The 16,879-nt window shown below is 32.8% G+C and overlaps 1 protein-coding gene across 3 annotated transcripts in view; it reads right to left on the reverse strand.

Moving 5' to 3' along the window:
- The window catches only part of CSMD3 (CUB and Sushi multiple domains 3), a 1,081,491-nt gene that overhangs the window by 938,894 nt on the left and 125,718 nt on the right, over positions 1-16,879 (reverse strand). For all 3 annotated transcript variants that reach the window (XM_033843074.1, XM_019931944.2, XM_019931943.2), the window contains exon 3: positions 53-165. In XM_033843074.1, the coding sequence (XP_033698965.1) occupies positions 53-165 (113 nt within the window). The remainder of the gene's footprint in view (positions 1-52; positions 166-16,879) is intronic.

Consider the following 16,879-nt stretch of genomic DNA (forward strand, 5'->3'; position numbering starts at 1 on the left):
GGTTTTACTACATTGAACTGGGCAGTGGTCCTTTTATATTACCATCACTTACCTTCATAGTATACTTTAAATCCATGAGCACTAACTGCAAAATCACTGGTCAAACGTAGTGAGAACACAGATTTGGTACTTGTCACTGGTGGTGGCAGATGGAATCCTGTTAACCTGAAACATAAACAGAATTAATTATTAGCTATAGACATTTTTCCTAATAGAGTTAAAGAGTATTAAAAGTCATTTTATCAAATCCCTAAGCTTTGTGAGTATGTGTGGTGTGAATTAACTTATGACATGTTGATTAGAACATGTCACTCATCGGAAGCAATTGCTATAAGTATATATAAATATGTTTATGTGTGTGTGCTATTACTGTTTATCATGTCTATCCCATATATCATCTATATGAAAATACTGATCAATTCAAACTTTGGGAGGTAAGTTATGAGATTATGGGTCTGTGCATATTTTAGCTGTTGATTTTAATAACACTTAGAAGACATTTTTGTTGAATTTTCCTGACAGTTTAAAATATATATGAGTGGGAAATATTTCAGGAAATTTAATATTAAAGGAAGAGATGTGATCTAAATATGAAATCTTGAAAGTAAAATGTCTACATGTGAGAAGTGATTTTGTTTTATCAGATTCCAGGAAGTTCTATTAAAATTAATAGTTGCAAATTATTTTAGGTTAATAATGCATAAGTTTACATAACAAATATTTGATATTTTTGCCCATAATTTACTACTTATTTTTCTAATAAATTATTGCATATAATAAGCTCGATTATATAAAATATAATTTACAATTGATACTTAATAAAGCAGAAAAGAAAAATTAAAAATAAGAAAAAGCACATTCATTGGATATAATTTTTATAAAACTAATGAAGATGAATAACTTTAAAAATTTTCTATGAATTGCCTTTATGTAACGTTCTCATTTTTTTATTCTTAATATGAGAGTAAGGATTGAGAATTTTATGCAATGGAATTATATTATTTTTTAATATACTTGCTATTTTTGCCCAACATTACATAGGTAGAATTAGTCTGTACTGAAATTATCAAATATTTTTATTTCTGAATAGCAGTAGTTCTCGTTTGTCTCAGGCCTACTTACTCTAAAAATGTATTAAGAACCCCAAAAAGATATTGCGGGCTAGATCTATCAATACTTACGCTATTTAAGTGTAAACTGAGAAACATTTTAAAATGTGCATTAGTAATATCATTTTAAAATATCTAGAATAAATCCATTATGTGTTGACATAAATAATATTTTAGTATTAAATAGCTATCTTTTCCAAAACAAAAAACGAGAAGAATACACTGTGCTTTATTTTTGCAAATCTCTTTAATGCCTGTCCCATTAGTAGAAAGTAGCTAGATTACCGTATCTGCTTCTTTATTGAATATATTGCAATATGTTATTTTGTTTGATGGGTATGAAGAACCCTGATCTCACTTAGACATTTAGTTGTAAAAGGGAAGAGTATTCTAATAGCTTTTGCTTGTAAAAGTGGTTATTCTTCTTTGATACTACATAAAAACTTGACTAGTTACAATGTTGAATTCAAACCATATCAGCTAATTTTTTTGCACTCTGTAACATTAAAATCCTTTGGTTCACCTTGTCCTTGCAATAGATTGTATTTACTCATGCATTTTTCAACATTATGCATGCATTGGTCATTTGAAATACATTGGTTCACTGAGTCAGAGAGATCTTCCAAATATTAATACACTTCATTATAAAATATTTAAAACTCACATTTTTATTTCTATTGATCGCATCAGAAAAATCTTTAAACTTGGGGAAGCTCTAAAGCTTACAGTGGTGGATTGAAGTTTTCCAAAATTCTAATTTTTTACTTGAAAACTCAGACTTTATCGCTAACAGCAAATCCTGTCAGTTGTTTTCCTTGAAGTAACAAGTCAGGTTCATATTTTTCGGAGGGGCAGGGGGGAAATAGATACCAAATGCCTAAGTGTGACTAACCATAGTTTATCTGTTAATCATTCTTTCAAATAAAAAGTTTGTTCCATGAAAAAAGTGGCTAGTTCAGCTGATAACTCAAGCTATTTTTCCTTCAGACACCATCATATTTTAGTAGGCATAGAAAGGTTTTTGTTTGTTGTTTTTTCATTTTTTTCCACTTTGTCGCACAGGTCATTAAAAAGAGGAGTATTACAGGGTGGACATTTAATGACATAATTAGTTATAGCTTTAGCAGGAACATTCTTAAGTACAATTGGATTTTTTTTTTTGGCACTGCAAGTGTGTGGCAGTAAAGAATACAATAACTAATGATTACTAGTACAGTTTGAAGTCACTGACTTGTGTTAATGCACCAGCAGTTTTATACCCAGCATTACTTTTGTGCATGAGGGCAAATGCCAATACAGAGAAAAAGGTGAATAATGCCTCAACAGTATTATGGAAATAATTTTGATTTCATGGACCCCCTGAAAATGTCTCAGAACTTTCAAGGATACATGGTTCACATTTTGAGAACCACTGTTGTATAGGAATCTACTGCAATAAATATACCACAATTCATTTATTCACTCACTGTTGATGAACATTTGGGTTATATATACTTTGTTCAGTATGTTTTCATCAACATCCTTATCAAAGTCCACTCTTGGGACTTCCCTGGAAGTCCATTGGTTAAGACTCCACGCTTCCACTTCAAGGGGCGTGGGTTCGATCCCTGGTCAGGAACTAAGATTCCCACATACCGCATGGTGAGTCAAAAAAAAAAAAAAAAATATATATATATATATATATATATATATATATACAGAAAATACAGAAAAGTCCATTCTTAAACACTTTCATAGCAATTTTCTCTAGAGTATATAAGCATTTACAGCTTTAAATTTTCCTCTTTTTGCTGCATAAGCTACACCCTGCAAGGGACCTAGTCAAACTTTTTCTATATTCCTTTGTGATTTCCTCTTTGTTCCATGGTTAGAAATACATCGCTTAAATTATAAACATATGGGTTACTTTAGTTATATTTTGTTACCAATGTGTATCTCATTTACATTATAGTCAGATAACATTTTCTCTATGAATTTAATCCTTTGAAATTCATTCAAATTTGCTTCATGGTCGGATATTGTAAATTTTTATTATGTGCCTAGTTTTCTTATAAAGAACAAGCATATTATTTTCCTATACTTAATCCAAGTTATCACAAACTTAAACAACACCCATTATTATCTCACAGTTACGTGGATCTAGGCAGAGCATAACTCAACTGATTCTCTGCTTAGAGTCTCGCAAGAATGGAATCATGGTGTCAGCTTGGCTGCATTGCTTTCTGGAAACTCTGCAGTTACAGCTGCTTCACTTCCAAATTCAGCAGGCTATTGCCAGAATTCAGTTTCATGAAATTGTAAGATTAAGGTCCTCCTTTCCTTGCTGGCTGTTAGCTTGGGGTTATTCTCAGCTTTTAGAAATTGAAGGCATTCCTTGGTTTGTGGCCCCCATCCTCCATCTCCAGAGTCAGCAATGGCAGTCCAAGTTCTTCTTATTCTTCAGATATCTGTGGTTTCCCCTTCTATCTCATCCCTCTGCTGCTCAGGCTGGAAGAAGTTCTCTGCCTCTTCTGCCTCTGCTTTTAAATGCTCATGTAATTAGATTGTGCCCAAATGGATAATTCAAATATCTTCCTATTATAACATCTGTAATCTTAATTCCATTTGTAAAATTCCTTTTGCCATGTGATAGAACATATTTGCAGGTTCTGAGGGAACCATTATTCTGGAATCATTATTCTGCCTACCATAATGGGTATATATCAGAGGCTAGGTGCAGTCCCAGACTCCTAATGAAACAAATTAGTTTTCCATGTCTTAAAACTTTATATAAATAAAATCATATAATAAAATTATTCTGCCTCTGGCTTCTTTGACTCAACATTACCTTTGTATTATTATAGCAGTAGTATGGAACTTAATTTTCATTGCTCTATAGGATTCCATTTTATGAGTATACTTCAATTTATTTATCCATTCTATTGTTGGTGGACTTTTTTTTCCAGTTGGTTCTTTTATAAATAATACTGCTATGAACATGTGTTACATGTTTTGTAAGCATTTATACATATTTCTCTTGAGAATATACCTAGTACTAGAATTTCTGGGTAATTGGGGAACTAATGGGTTGTTAAATAATTTTCTAGATTTTTTCAACATTATTTCTTGATATAAAGATGTAAAAATAAAGTATTCCCCACTTTAAATGCTCAGAGTATTTTTTCAGAAAAATAAGAAACATTGTCAGGGAAAAAAAAGGACAAATGATTTTGCAACAAAAAAAGTCTGAGAACCTATTTACCTTATAACCAGACTGTTATGATGTTATATATGATATTATACTATGAAAAGTGGCCTTCCAAAATTGCCTGGGCTCTAATCCCTGGAATATTTAAATATGTTACCTTGTATGACAAAAGGAACTTTACAGATGTGATTAAGTTAAAATCTTAAGAATAGTAAATTACCCTAGATTATCTGGATGGATCAGAGTATTCACAAGGGTCCTTATGAAAGGAAGGTAGGAGGATCAGAGAGAGAGTAGGAGATGTGACAATGAAAGCAGAGGTTTGAGTGATGCAGTTTCTGGCTATGAAGCTAGAAGAGGGACACAAGCCAAAGAAGGGCAAGCAGCCTCTATAAGCTGGAGAAGTCAAGGAACAGACTTTCTCCTAGACCCTCCGTAAGAGATGCAGTCCTGCTGACACCTTGAGTTCAGCCCACTTAAATACATTTTGGACTTCAGTTCTCCAGACTGCAAGATAATAAATTTATGTTGTTCAAACCACTAAGTTTGCAGTAATTTGTTGCATCAACAGTAGGAAACCAATGCATAGCTCTCTTTTGGGCTTTGAAATACACATTTTTAAAAAGTGTCTAAAATATTAATTTATTATACAAATGAAAATAGAGGTCCCATGGAACCTAGTGACCACTGTAATTCACTGAGACTCATGTTGATATTATACAAAACAAGTAGATTCAGAGCTTATCAGTGCAACATTTATTTGAAAATAATGTTTTGAAAACCTTTCTATATAGGTAAAACATGCAATTTCACCCTCAGATTAGAAGGCATAAGGGACTGGGAGATATTAAACAACTGGATCAAGTTCAAAATAGGGCCAGGTCTAAGACTACAACATACTGTTTTGTCCCATTTTCTAGTGAACACCCTGTTTATCCTCTCATTGTCTTTGGCACATTTATTAAATCAAAATATTAAATATTTGAACTACTGATGTACATACAAATTATTTTACATGCAATCTCAGATTTTTATACTTGTTCAGATACATTAAATAATCCAATATTTTTAGGCAATACTTAGAACCTTTTACCATTAAATTTTCCAAAATGATAGAGGACAATGTGAAGAATTTTTCCCACTTATCAAAAGCAAGTTTTTTTCCAGTTATCCTTAAATACTCAGTATGTAGTGGCATGTTGTATAATGGAAGATTTAGTTTTCTTTTTCACTTCAGTAAATGATGGAAGATGTATGTTTTTAAACTTATTTTCATGATAGTTGTACCATTATGAGGATTTATAGTAACTTGTTTTACTCCCTCCCATGATACATTATTTGATTGATCTGAAAATAAACTTTAAGTTATGAATCCCATTAGTTACTTTTCTTTACAAGACTTCATTTTATAATTTAATATTTATGTGTGATTATTTATTAAGCTTCTCTCTTTCTCCTTTGGGCACTAAACTTCCTGAAGTCAATGCTTGGAACTCAATAGTTTATCACCAGTTCTTCATGCAATGCATTCCATGTAAGAGGCTCTCTTAACATGGTTAAATTAATGAACTGGAATGATAGAAAAATGTGAAAGCCATCATAATGCTTTCTTTTTCAAACCAAAAATTTGTTCTTTGAACAGTGTTTTCAAGAATCATGAGAATGTAAAGAAATGCCAATTGTTAAGAAAATCCAAATAGTCTATTTAGAGACTCTAGTTCAGAGTTATTTTTTACCATGTTATTAATCTCAAGAGTTAAAGGGAGACCATATATTTTATGTATACCTATTTGAAATATCTTTTAGGATATAACTATATAATTTAAACATTTATTTTCCAGGTAAAACTAATATGATTTTTATCTTCAATATGAGTTATAAATTACAGTAGTTAAATATACATGTATTTTACCTGAATTTAACACATTTTCTATGTACTGTAAAAGCATAATATTTTATGGATAAGCATAATATTTTTCATGGAATTCAGATATTTGTGAAATTTAGTTTTTTATATATTGTTTTATACCTTATCAATTATATTCCCTTCTTATTGACATATGATAAATTTGCATAGTGAATGACATTTTATGTTCCTTTTAAAGAATACCAGAGTGTAATTTTATTTTCACTGAATTACAATTGAAGAAATCACAGCTCAGAATTGATTAGTAAATTGTTTAAATCCATACAGCTGGTAGGCAGTGGAGCAAAGATATAAACCCATAACTTCCAACTCCAGTCTATCTCTCTCCTTATGATTTTCCCATAGGGGAAATGATTTTTCCATGAAGGGCAAAAATGCATATTTAGTCCATCTTTTTTTCTCCACAATGCCCATATAAATTTCTTAACAAATATGTGAAATAGATAAAAACATGATCACATGATAGCTTTAAGTAGTTGAGGCTGGTAAAAAACTGTGTCATAATTATGAAGTCATTGAATTAAAGGCCTGGAAATTAATGGAGAACCACTGCCTGTACATGTTGATACCTTTATGGCAAAGGTTACCAGTGGTTAGCAAAGATATTTCCTGACTAGGAAAACTAAATAAGAGTAGCAAACAGAAATGTCAGGGGAAAGTCCTAGATGATGCAATGTTAATGTCCTTCAGATATTATTTTTTATAAAAGTTAAAATTTGAGGAGTAGCCAATGAAGTATTGAAATATATTAATTTTGCTATGTAGCTACTTTGTTTTATGACATCACAACAATCAACATTTTCTCTCACCATAAATTTGATGCTTAAAAATGCATGTAAACTCAGATTAAAGAACAATAATTTCCCTTTAATACATTTAGTTTCATTAAAAATTCAAAACATTTCCTCTATTTCACATTTGTATTGGTGAATGTTTCGTCATGAACTACTTTATGGCCATTGTTTCAGTAAGTTCTCTCTAGTGACAGGACGGCAGAGCATGTTGGTTGTTTTTTCATCTTACATTTAATAGTTTCTAATGTATAACCGCTACTCTACCTTTCCCCTAATCCCGCATGCACCCCTAATCATATTTTAGCATTTTGTTACTTACTAGACAAAACATTCATCAGAAGCTGTGGAATGTGTTAAAATTCACACACTTAAAGCAAGTGGTCCTATCACTTCTCATGCCTGCTTTTAATAGATGAAAACATTCTTGAAGCATTTCCTCTTAAAAAGATTCAGAAACATTAATGATATCTCATACTGTAATGAGTAACTAGTTACAGAGAGAATTAAATGATTAACTTGTAACTTTATATAATGACTAATATGAAAAGTACTAAAATAATTATTTGGTAATTAATGCAAAAATGATAGAAATTTAAATTACCAGAAAGTCATTTAAAATGTCAATGCATATGCTTTTTAAATAACAGGCTGTTTGTTTAAGATCTTCTTAAATTAATGGCAATAAATGTGCCATTTTATAGCTTAATGTAACAGAAACCCCTAAAACATCAACACTGGTGGATAAAAATGATGCCTATATCATTATCTAAATGTGTTTATCAACTTTTAACAGTGAGATGTTATTATTTCCATGAGACTTGAGCATGGAGAATGACTAGATCTATACTATCTTTAACAATGTAATCAAAGGGCTCTTTTAATATATACATTTTTAATGTACCTATCAACTGATTGCAATATTTCAAATGTTCTCTAGTTAAGAGAATTAACATAAAAGTCACAGTTTTAAATTAAATGGCTATTAGCATATTACTGCTTATAGTGAGACAGAGGGAAAACAGACATGAGGAATGCAGAAAGAGAGAGAGAGGGAGCTTTATTTAAAAACTGGTAACATTACCAAAGTCCCAGGATTTTGTGATTGTTGAGTAAGACAATTCACGTGAATGGTCTGGTGTATTTTTTTTTTCATTGAAGTAGAGTTGATTTACAATGCTGGGCCAATCTCTGCTGTACAGCAAAGTGACTCAGTTCTACACATTCTTTTTTTAATATATTCTTATTTTTTGGAACCTAAGAAATAGCCATAAAACGTTAGTTTCATTAGTGCTATGACTCAAAATCCATTGCCCTTTTGTCTGCACTCAGTGGCATACTAAGACTAGGATAAATTCTATTATAACACCAGCATTTCCACGGTGGTTTCTCATTACTCACAGTAAGAGTTTTGGATTTGAATAATCTTACAATTTTACTTTGGTTATACAGTTCTTAAAAATGATCCAGGTAATATACAGTGAATTGTCAGCTGAAACAAACTGTTAACCTATTTAATTTCAAAATGAATGGGAAAACCACAGGAACAAATAGATCTTTAAAGTAATGACTGTTCTGTGAGAAAAAATCATGCATACCCTATTGATATTGGGGTACATGAAGTACAACAGCATAATTCATGGTTATGTCAAGATGACAGTAATTGTAATATTAAAGAAAAAGATGGCTGCAGCAATATTTGAATGATTATAGAATTTGTTGAGAGTAAATGAGCTGTAGCTTCTATCAAACATAAAATTCCCAAAAAGCCATCATGTGTGAGGATGGCAAATTCACAATGTTAGAAACATGTGCTAGGTATAGATTTAGATATGGAAATAGATATAGATAATGATATACATAGGGTATGGGTAGGGATAAGATAAATATGGATGTGACTATGAACATTGTAAAGATATAGATAGAAACGTAGGCAACTAACATTCATTTCTACTCTTTTCTGTTCTTTCCATTGTACTGAAGTGCCTGTGAATCTTGGAACTACGCTTGCTAGACTACCTCTCTTTGCCAGCAAAGTTGTCTATTAGATTTTGCCAATGAAGGCAATTCCATAAGACTTAGAATGTGAACTGAGTATAAGCCATTATTATGTCTTGGTAGGTAAGTGCATTGGATTCAGCAGGTGTTAGAGGTGAAGATTTTTCATCAGCTTACCAGAATTCTTATTTAAAACAATTGTTTCGGTGCTGCAAAAAACTGAGCTCGCAATTAGTGTTTTCCTGCAATTTCTGCAAATTTCTGATTTCTTGAAAGCTAGTGAAGGTTCTCTCTGACCTTCATACCGCAGCCTTAAATTCAGAAATCTTGTTATTAAATGTGTTCCTACTTTAAGTATGTCAGTTTCTTTCCTTCTTGTCTGAACCCTGAGAGATGCACAAATACTATAAAACCACTATCCCGTGGAGAAAACATTTTCTTCCCTCAAAATATAGCTTGAGAATATCTTTAACTCTGTATGTTAATAATCATAATATCTGTAATCATAATCTGTATGTTACATAGTTACATATTTATATATAAAATATATTTTTTAAAAGAGCATAAAGTGAACATAGGAAATTCATGTGGAAATATGAATTGACACACCAAACAATACCAGTATAACAATAGATCTTTTGTGGCAGTGGGTTGTATTAATATTATTTTTCTTTTTACTTGAATATTTTCCAGTGATCACATCTCACCCCAAAATATTTGACTTTGTAATTAGAAATCACTATTTTTTAAATGAATGAAATGAGGTTGCTCTGATTGGTTCATGCAGGTAAAAAAAAAAAAAATACCACAAATATATTGGTAGCTTTCGTGGCAAGTTTCCATATTCTATGCATTTTTTAGCCCTTCTATCCACCAAGAAAAGTGTCACATATATGGCAAGATTCTGAAATTTTATTTTTGAACAAATACCTCAAAGAAGCAAATCTTTAAAGAAATATACATATACTGTATTAATTTTTAATATATAGAAGTTTGAAGATAATATTTTATTACCAGATCTTGCCACTGATTTTGTAATGTCCTTACATTTGGTATATACGTATGTACAAATTTATGATTTTCTAATATTAGTGTTTTAAAATCTGCACTTAGTTAGGAAGATTATTTAGAAAATAATTGTTTCTTGAATCCTTTAAATTAATTTTTTGTCCTTCCAAACTTTGGTCCAAATAACTATTATAATCTTTATAAAATCAATGTAAGTTAAGGATTTGTTAAATACCATTTCTGAATGTACATAGAGTTAACTTGTGATGTTTTTCTAAAAATACCAGTTATAGATACAATAAAAATGTCTTCTAAAAAGTACATGACCATGCACTTAATTATATATTTTTTATTTGATAAATTCAATCCTTTTTCTATGAGGGCTCAATATCTTCTAGATATATTTAGAATATCAAATTGAAACATCTATGAAAGATTAGTTCTCTTTGACACAATCATTTTTTGACGCATATATGCCTTTGGATGTATGTTATGTCATAAAAGCAAAAGGGTAATTTTTTAAAAAGTGGTTCCTGATATAAATATGGGTCCTTATACCCTTTAATTCTCTTGACCTTTTAGTTTAGATTTAGTAAAATTACAGAATTAAAAAATGGTTAATAAAAGTTATCTGTTTCTATAGTTGTCTAGTTTAAAGTAAATCTTATCCATCATTCAAAAATGGTATAATTGAAAAATAAAAATAAATGTAACCAATGAGCTGTGCTCTAACCTATTTAGATTCAAACTTCAGTCTCTTGGAAACCTTTTTTTTTTTTTTTTTTTTTTTTTTTGCGGTACGCGGGTCTCTCACTGTTGTGGCCTCTCCCGTTGCGGAGCACAGGCTCCGGACGCGCAGGCTCAGTGGCCATGGCTCACAGGCCCAGCCGCTCCTCAGCATGAGGGATCCTCCCGGACCGGGGCACGAACTCGCGTCCCCCGCATCGGCAGGTGGACCCCCAACCACTGCGCCACCAGGGAAGCCCTGGAAACCTAATTTTTTGATCTTGTGAAAGTTATTGATATTTCTGAAATTTTTCTCATCTGTATAATAGGAGAATTGGGAAGAATATCTGAAATGATGCTATGAGAGTTGCATATAAATAGCCTGATATAGCCTGTGTATTCAGAAGATGTTAGTTTTTAACAGATACAGAATATCTATAGATCCCCTTAGAATACATATATTAACAAATCTAAAAGAATTCAAAAAGAGCTAATCTGGGATGCCTAATCTAAAAGTTTTATTTAGGGTTTTAGGATGCTAAATGAAATTTTTAGTTATGAAAAACATTTATATTTATTAGAACATCAAGTTGCTCTCTGTGAGATAAACAGGCCTTTTGATATGCCATTTTACAGATGAGAAATGAATGTTTATGAAGAATGAGTTACACAAGAAATATTGCTAGTTACTGACATAACACCATGTGTAGTTTACTTTTAAGATATCAGTGCTGTTTTACTGAAAACAGGGTAACGGAAGTAAACTTTTCATAGTTTTGCTGTAAAAGATTGAATAAATATAATCCATAGAACAAAGTGGTTAAGCTCGATGATGACATCTTATGTTTTATGTTTTGACCCGTGTTTTAATGATTTAATTTAGTCTGTTTCTTTACTAAAAGCCACCTCAATTCTTTTTGGCAACATGCCTAGTATAAACAACAAATGATTGTGTATACTCTTGAATCCTTGCCTTACTCAGCTTTGAAAGAGTCTTTTATCTTGACAAAAAGTTCTAGAAACCCTGTCTGTCCTTGAGATCTATCCAGTCATTAATTTGAATGCTCCAAAGTGAAGAATGATATCTAAGGAGAAGAGTCATTAACTGCCTAAGGTGCATCAAAATTTTAATTGGCATTTTTTCTAATTTGCTTGTATGCCCTATGGCAATGAAATACATCTTAAGTTATCTAAAATTGGGGGGAGGAGAATACTAGCCACAGTATAACAATTTTTTCAAGCTCGTCCATAGAAAAACCCACTTCTATTCTCAATTTCTGTGTTTTGTGGAGTCTGTATTTTCTTTTTTCTTTTTTTTTATTTTTTTTTTATACAGCAGGTTCTTATTAGTCATCAATTTTATGCACATCAGTGTATACATGTCAATTCTAACCGCCCAATTCATCACCCCCCTACCCCCCACTGCTTTCCCCCCTTGGTGTCCATAAGTTTGTTGTCTACATCTGTGTCTCAATTTCTGCCCTGCAAACGGGTTCATCTGTACCATTTTTCTAGGTTCCACATATATGTGTTAATATACGATATTTGTTTTTCTCTTTCTGACTTACTTCACTCTGTATGATAGTCTCTAGATCCATCCACTTCTCAACAAATGACCCAATTGCATTCCTTTTTATGGCTGAGTAATATTCCATTGTATACATATACCACATCTTCTTATCCATTCGTCTGTCAATGGGCATTTAGGTTGCTTCCATGACCTGGCTCTTGTAAATAGTGCAGCAATGAACATTGGGGTGCGTGTGTCTTTTTGAATTATGGTTTCCTCTGGGTATATGCCCAGTAGTGGGATTGCTGGGTCATATGATAATTCTATTTTTAGTTTTTTATGGAACCTCCATACTGTTCTCCATAGTGGCTGTATCAATTTACATTCCCACCAACAGTGCAAGAGGGTTCCCTTTTCTCCACACCCTCTCCAGCACTTGTTGTTTGTAGACTTCCTGATGATGCCCATTCTAACTGGTGTGAGCTGATACCTCATTGTAGTATAGATTTGCATTTCTCTAATAATTAGTGATGTTGAGCATCTTTTCATGTGCTTCTTGGCCATCTGTATATCTTCTTTGGAGAAATGTCTATTTAGGTCTTCTGCCCATTTTTGGATTGGGTTCCTTGTTTTTTTAATATTGAGCAGCATGAGCTTTTTATATATTTCAGAGGTTAATCCTTTGTCCGTTGATTCATTTGTATTTTCTATACAGTGCAATTACTAAGGTCATATTTGGATTAACAGTAAGCAAAATTCATGTTGCCATTTGGATCTCATTAATATAAGACATAAATGAGAAAACCCTGGCGTTACTTCTCTTTATTTATTGAGTATACAGTTGTTAATATCACACATGCAATTACCACACAAACACACACACACTGTCTACGCCGGGAAGTCAGGCAGTAGCGTATCTGCATTTCCCAGACATTGTGTTATACGAGAGAGATAATCAGGATACAAGGACTGATTCTCACTCTGAAGGTGGAAATCTTCATAGACAGCAAACTGGATTGGGTTGTACCACTCTTAGTCAAACCTTTCTGATAGCCTGGAGACAGGGACTTGGAAGTACAGTTAAAACAGTGGAGTGCACTGCCATAGAGTATACCCTATGGCCATTTGTTTCTATGGTCTAACAAGTCATTTATGAATTTTCTAATAATTTTTGTGGGAAAGTTGTTTTCTACCTCAACATTATATTCTCAAACTATCGCATCGTTTTTTCAAGTAACACAAAATACATTAGGAGTTTTGGATAGTACTGTATTTTAATTTCAAAGAATGAAATAATATGTATTTCATATTGTTCATATTCATAAATAATATGTAGTAAATATAACCATGAATATAGTGAAGATCTCCATTTTCCAACATTATGCCTTACAGCACTATATTACAATTTTTTATCATTTAGATTCTGTATAATACTCATCAAATTTATATCAACAAATTACTACTTTTGTTACTATTTGCAATATAATATGCTTTCAATTTTTCTCATTCAGCTTTAAGGACATACATAGGCTCAAAGTGAAGGGATGGAGAAGGATATTCCATGGAAATTTTAAAATAAATTTGTAAATAAATATCAAATATAAATAATTGATTATTTTATTATTAATTGATTATTATCATAAAGTCATAATGTAGTACTGGTCAGAACATAAACTTTATATTCTTAAATTATGTACTTCATTTTTATTTCTTTTTTTTTCTTGAGAATTCTAAATTGTTTCTTTTTTTTTTAACATCTTTATTGGAGTATAATTGCTTTAAAATGGTGTGTTAGTTTCTGCTTTATAACAAAGTGAACCAGCTATACATATACATATATCCCCATTTCTCCTCCCTCTTGAATTTCTCTCCCACCCCCCCATCCCACCACTCTAGGTGGTCACAAATCCCTGAGCTGATCTCCCTGTGCTATGCGGCTGCTTCCCACTAGCTGTCTATTTTAACATTTGGTAGTATGTGTAAGTCCGTGCCACTCTCTCGCTTACCCTTGCCCCTCCCCGTGTCCTCAAGTCCATTCTCTACGTCTGCATCTTTATTCCTGTCCTGCCCCTAGGTTCTTCATAAATTTTTTTTTTTTAGATTCCATATATATGTGTTAGCATACGGTGTTTGTTTTTCTCTTTCTGACTTACTTCACTCTGTATGACAGATCCTAGGTCCATCCACCTCGCTACAAATAACTCAATTTCATTTCATTTTATGGTTGAGTAATGTTCCATTGTATATATTTGCCACATCTTCTTTATCCATTCATCTGTCGATGGACACTTAGGTTGCTTCCATGTCCTACCTGTTGTAAACAGAGCTGCAATGAACATTGTAGTACGTGACTCTTTTTGAATTATGGTTTTCTTAGGGTATATGCCCAGTAGTGGGATTGCTGGGTCATCTGGTAGTTGTATTTTTAGTTTTTTAAGGAACGTCCATACTGTTCTCCATAGTGGCTGTATCAATTTACATTCCCACCAGCAGTGCAAGAGGGGTCCCTTTTCTCCACACCCTCTCCAGCATTTATTGTTCGTAGATATTTTGATGATGGCCATTCTGACTGGTGTGAGGTGATACCTCAGTGTGGTTTTGAATTGCATCACTGAGGTGATACCTCAGTGTGGTTTTGAATTGCATTTCTCTAATGATTAGTGATGTTGAGCATCCTTTCATATGTTTGTTGGCAATCTGTATATCTTCTTTGAAAAAATGTCTATTTGGGTCTTCTGCCTATTTTCAGATTGGGTGTTTGTTTATTGATATTGAGCTGCATGAGCTGCTTGTAAATTTTAGAGATTAATCCTTTGTCAGTTGCTTCATTGGCAAATATTTTCCCCAATTCTGAAGGTTGTCTTTTCATCTTGTTTATGGTTTCCTTTGCTGTGCAAAAGCTTTTAAGTTTCATTAGGTCCCATTTGTTTACTTTTGTTTTTATTTCCATTTCCCTAGGAGGTGGGTCATAAAGGATCTTGCTGTGATTTATGTCACAGAGTGTTCTGCCTATGTTTTCCTCTAAGAGTTTTTTAGTGTCTGGACTTACATTTAGGTCTTTAATCCATTTTGAGCTTATTTTTGTATATGGTGTTAGGGAGTGTTGTAACTTCATTCTTTTACATGTAGCTGTCCAGTTTTCCCAGCACCACTTATTGAAGACACTGTCTTTTCTCCATTGGATATCCTTGCCTCCTTTATCAAAGATAAGGTGACCATGTGTGTGTGGGTTTATCTCTGGGCTTTCTATCCTGTTCCATTCATCTATATTTCTGTTTTTGTGCCAGTACCATACTTCCTTGATTACTGTCGATTTGTAGTATAGTCTGAAGTCAGGGATTCTGATTTCTCCAGCTGTTTTTCTTTCTCAGCTTGCTTTGGCTATTCGGGGTCTTTTGTGTTTCCCTACAAATTGTGACATTTTTTGTTCTAGTCCTGTGAAAAATGCCATTGGTAGTTTGATAGGGATTGCATTGAATCTGTAGATTGCTTTGAGTAGTATATTCGTTTTCACATTGTTGATTCTTCCAATCCAAGAACATGGTATATCTCTCCATCTGTTTGTATCATCTTTAATTTCTTTCAACAGTGTCTTATAGCTTTCTGTATAGAGGGCGTTTGTCTGTAGGTTTATTCCTAGGTATTTTATGCTTTTTTTTTGCAATGGTAAATGGGAGTGTTTCCTGAATTTCTCTTTCAGATTTTTCATCATTAGTGTATAGGAATGCAGGAGATTTCTGTTCATTAATTTGTTATCCTGCTACTTTACCAAATTCATTGATTAGCTCTAGTAGTTTTCTGATAGAGTCTATAGGATTCCCTATGTATAGTATCATGTCATCTGCAAACAGCAACAGCTTTAATTCTTCTTTACCTATTTTGATTCCTTTTATTTATCTTTCTTCTTCAATTGCTGTGGCTAAAACTTCCAAAACTATGTTGAATAATAGTGGTGAGAGTGGTCAACCTTGTCTTGTTCCTGATCTTCCTGGAAATGGTTTCAGTTTTTCACCACTGAGAATGATGTTGGCAGTGGGTTTGTCATATACAGAACTTATTATGTTGAAGTAAGTTCCCTCTATGCCTACTTTCTGGAGGCTTTTTATCATAAATGAGTGTTGAATTTTGTCGAAAGCTTTCTCTGCATCTATTGAGATGACCATATGGTTTTTCTCCTTCAGTTTGTTAATATGGTGTATCACATTGATTGATTCGCATATGTTGAAGAATCCTTGCATTCCTGGGATAAAACACTCTTGATCATGGTGTATCATCCTTTTAATGCGCTATTGGATTCTGTTTGCTAATATTTTGTTGAGGATTTTTGCATGTATGTTCATCAGTGATATTGGCCTGTAGTTTTCTTTCTTTGTGACATCCTTGTCTGGTTTTGGTATCAGGGTGATGGTGGTCTCATAGAATGAGTTTGGGAGTGTTCCTTCCTCTGCAATTTTTGGAACAGTTTGGGAAGGATAGGTATTAGCTCTTCTCTAAATGTTTGATAGAATTCGCCTGTGAAGCCATCTGGTCCTGGGCTTTTGTTTGTTGGAAGATTTTTAATCACAGTCTCAATTTCAGTTCTTGTGATTGGTCTGTTTGTATTTCTTCCTGGTTCAGTCTCGG

Source organism: Tursiops truncatus, chromosome 17 (assembly GCF_011762595.2).
Source record: "Tursiops truncatus isolate mTurTru1 chromosome 17, mTurTru1.mat.Y, whole genome shotgun sequence".
Taxonomy (NCBI): Eukaryota; Metazoa; Chordata; class Mammalia; order Artiodactyla; family Delphinidae; genus Tursiops; species Tursiops truncatus.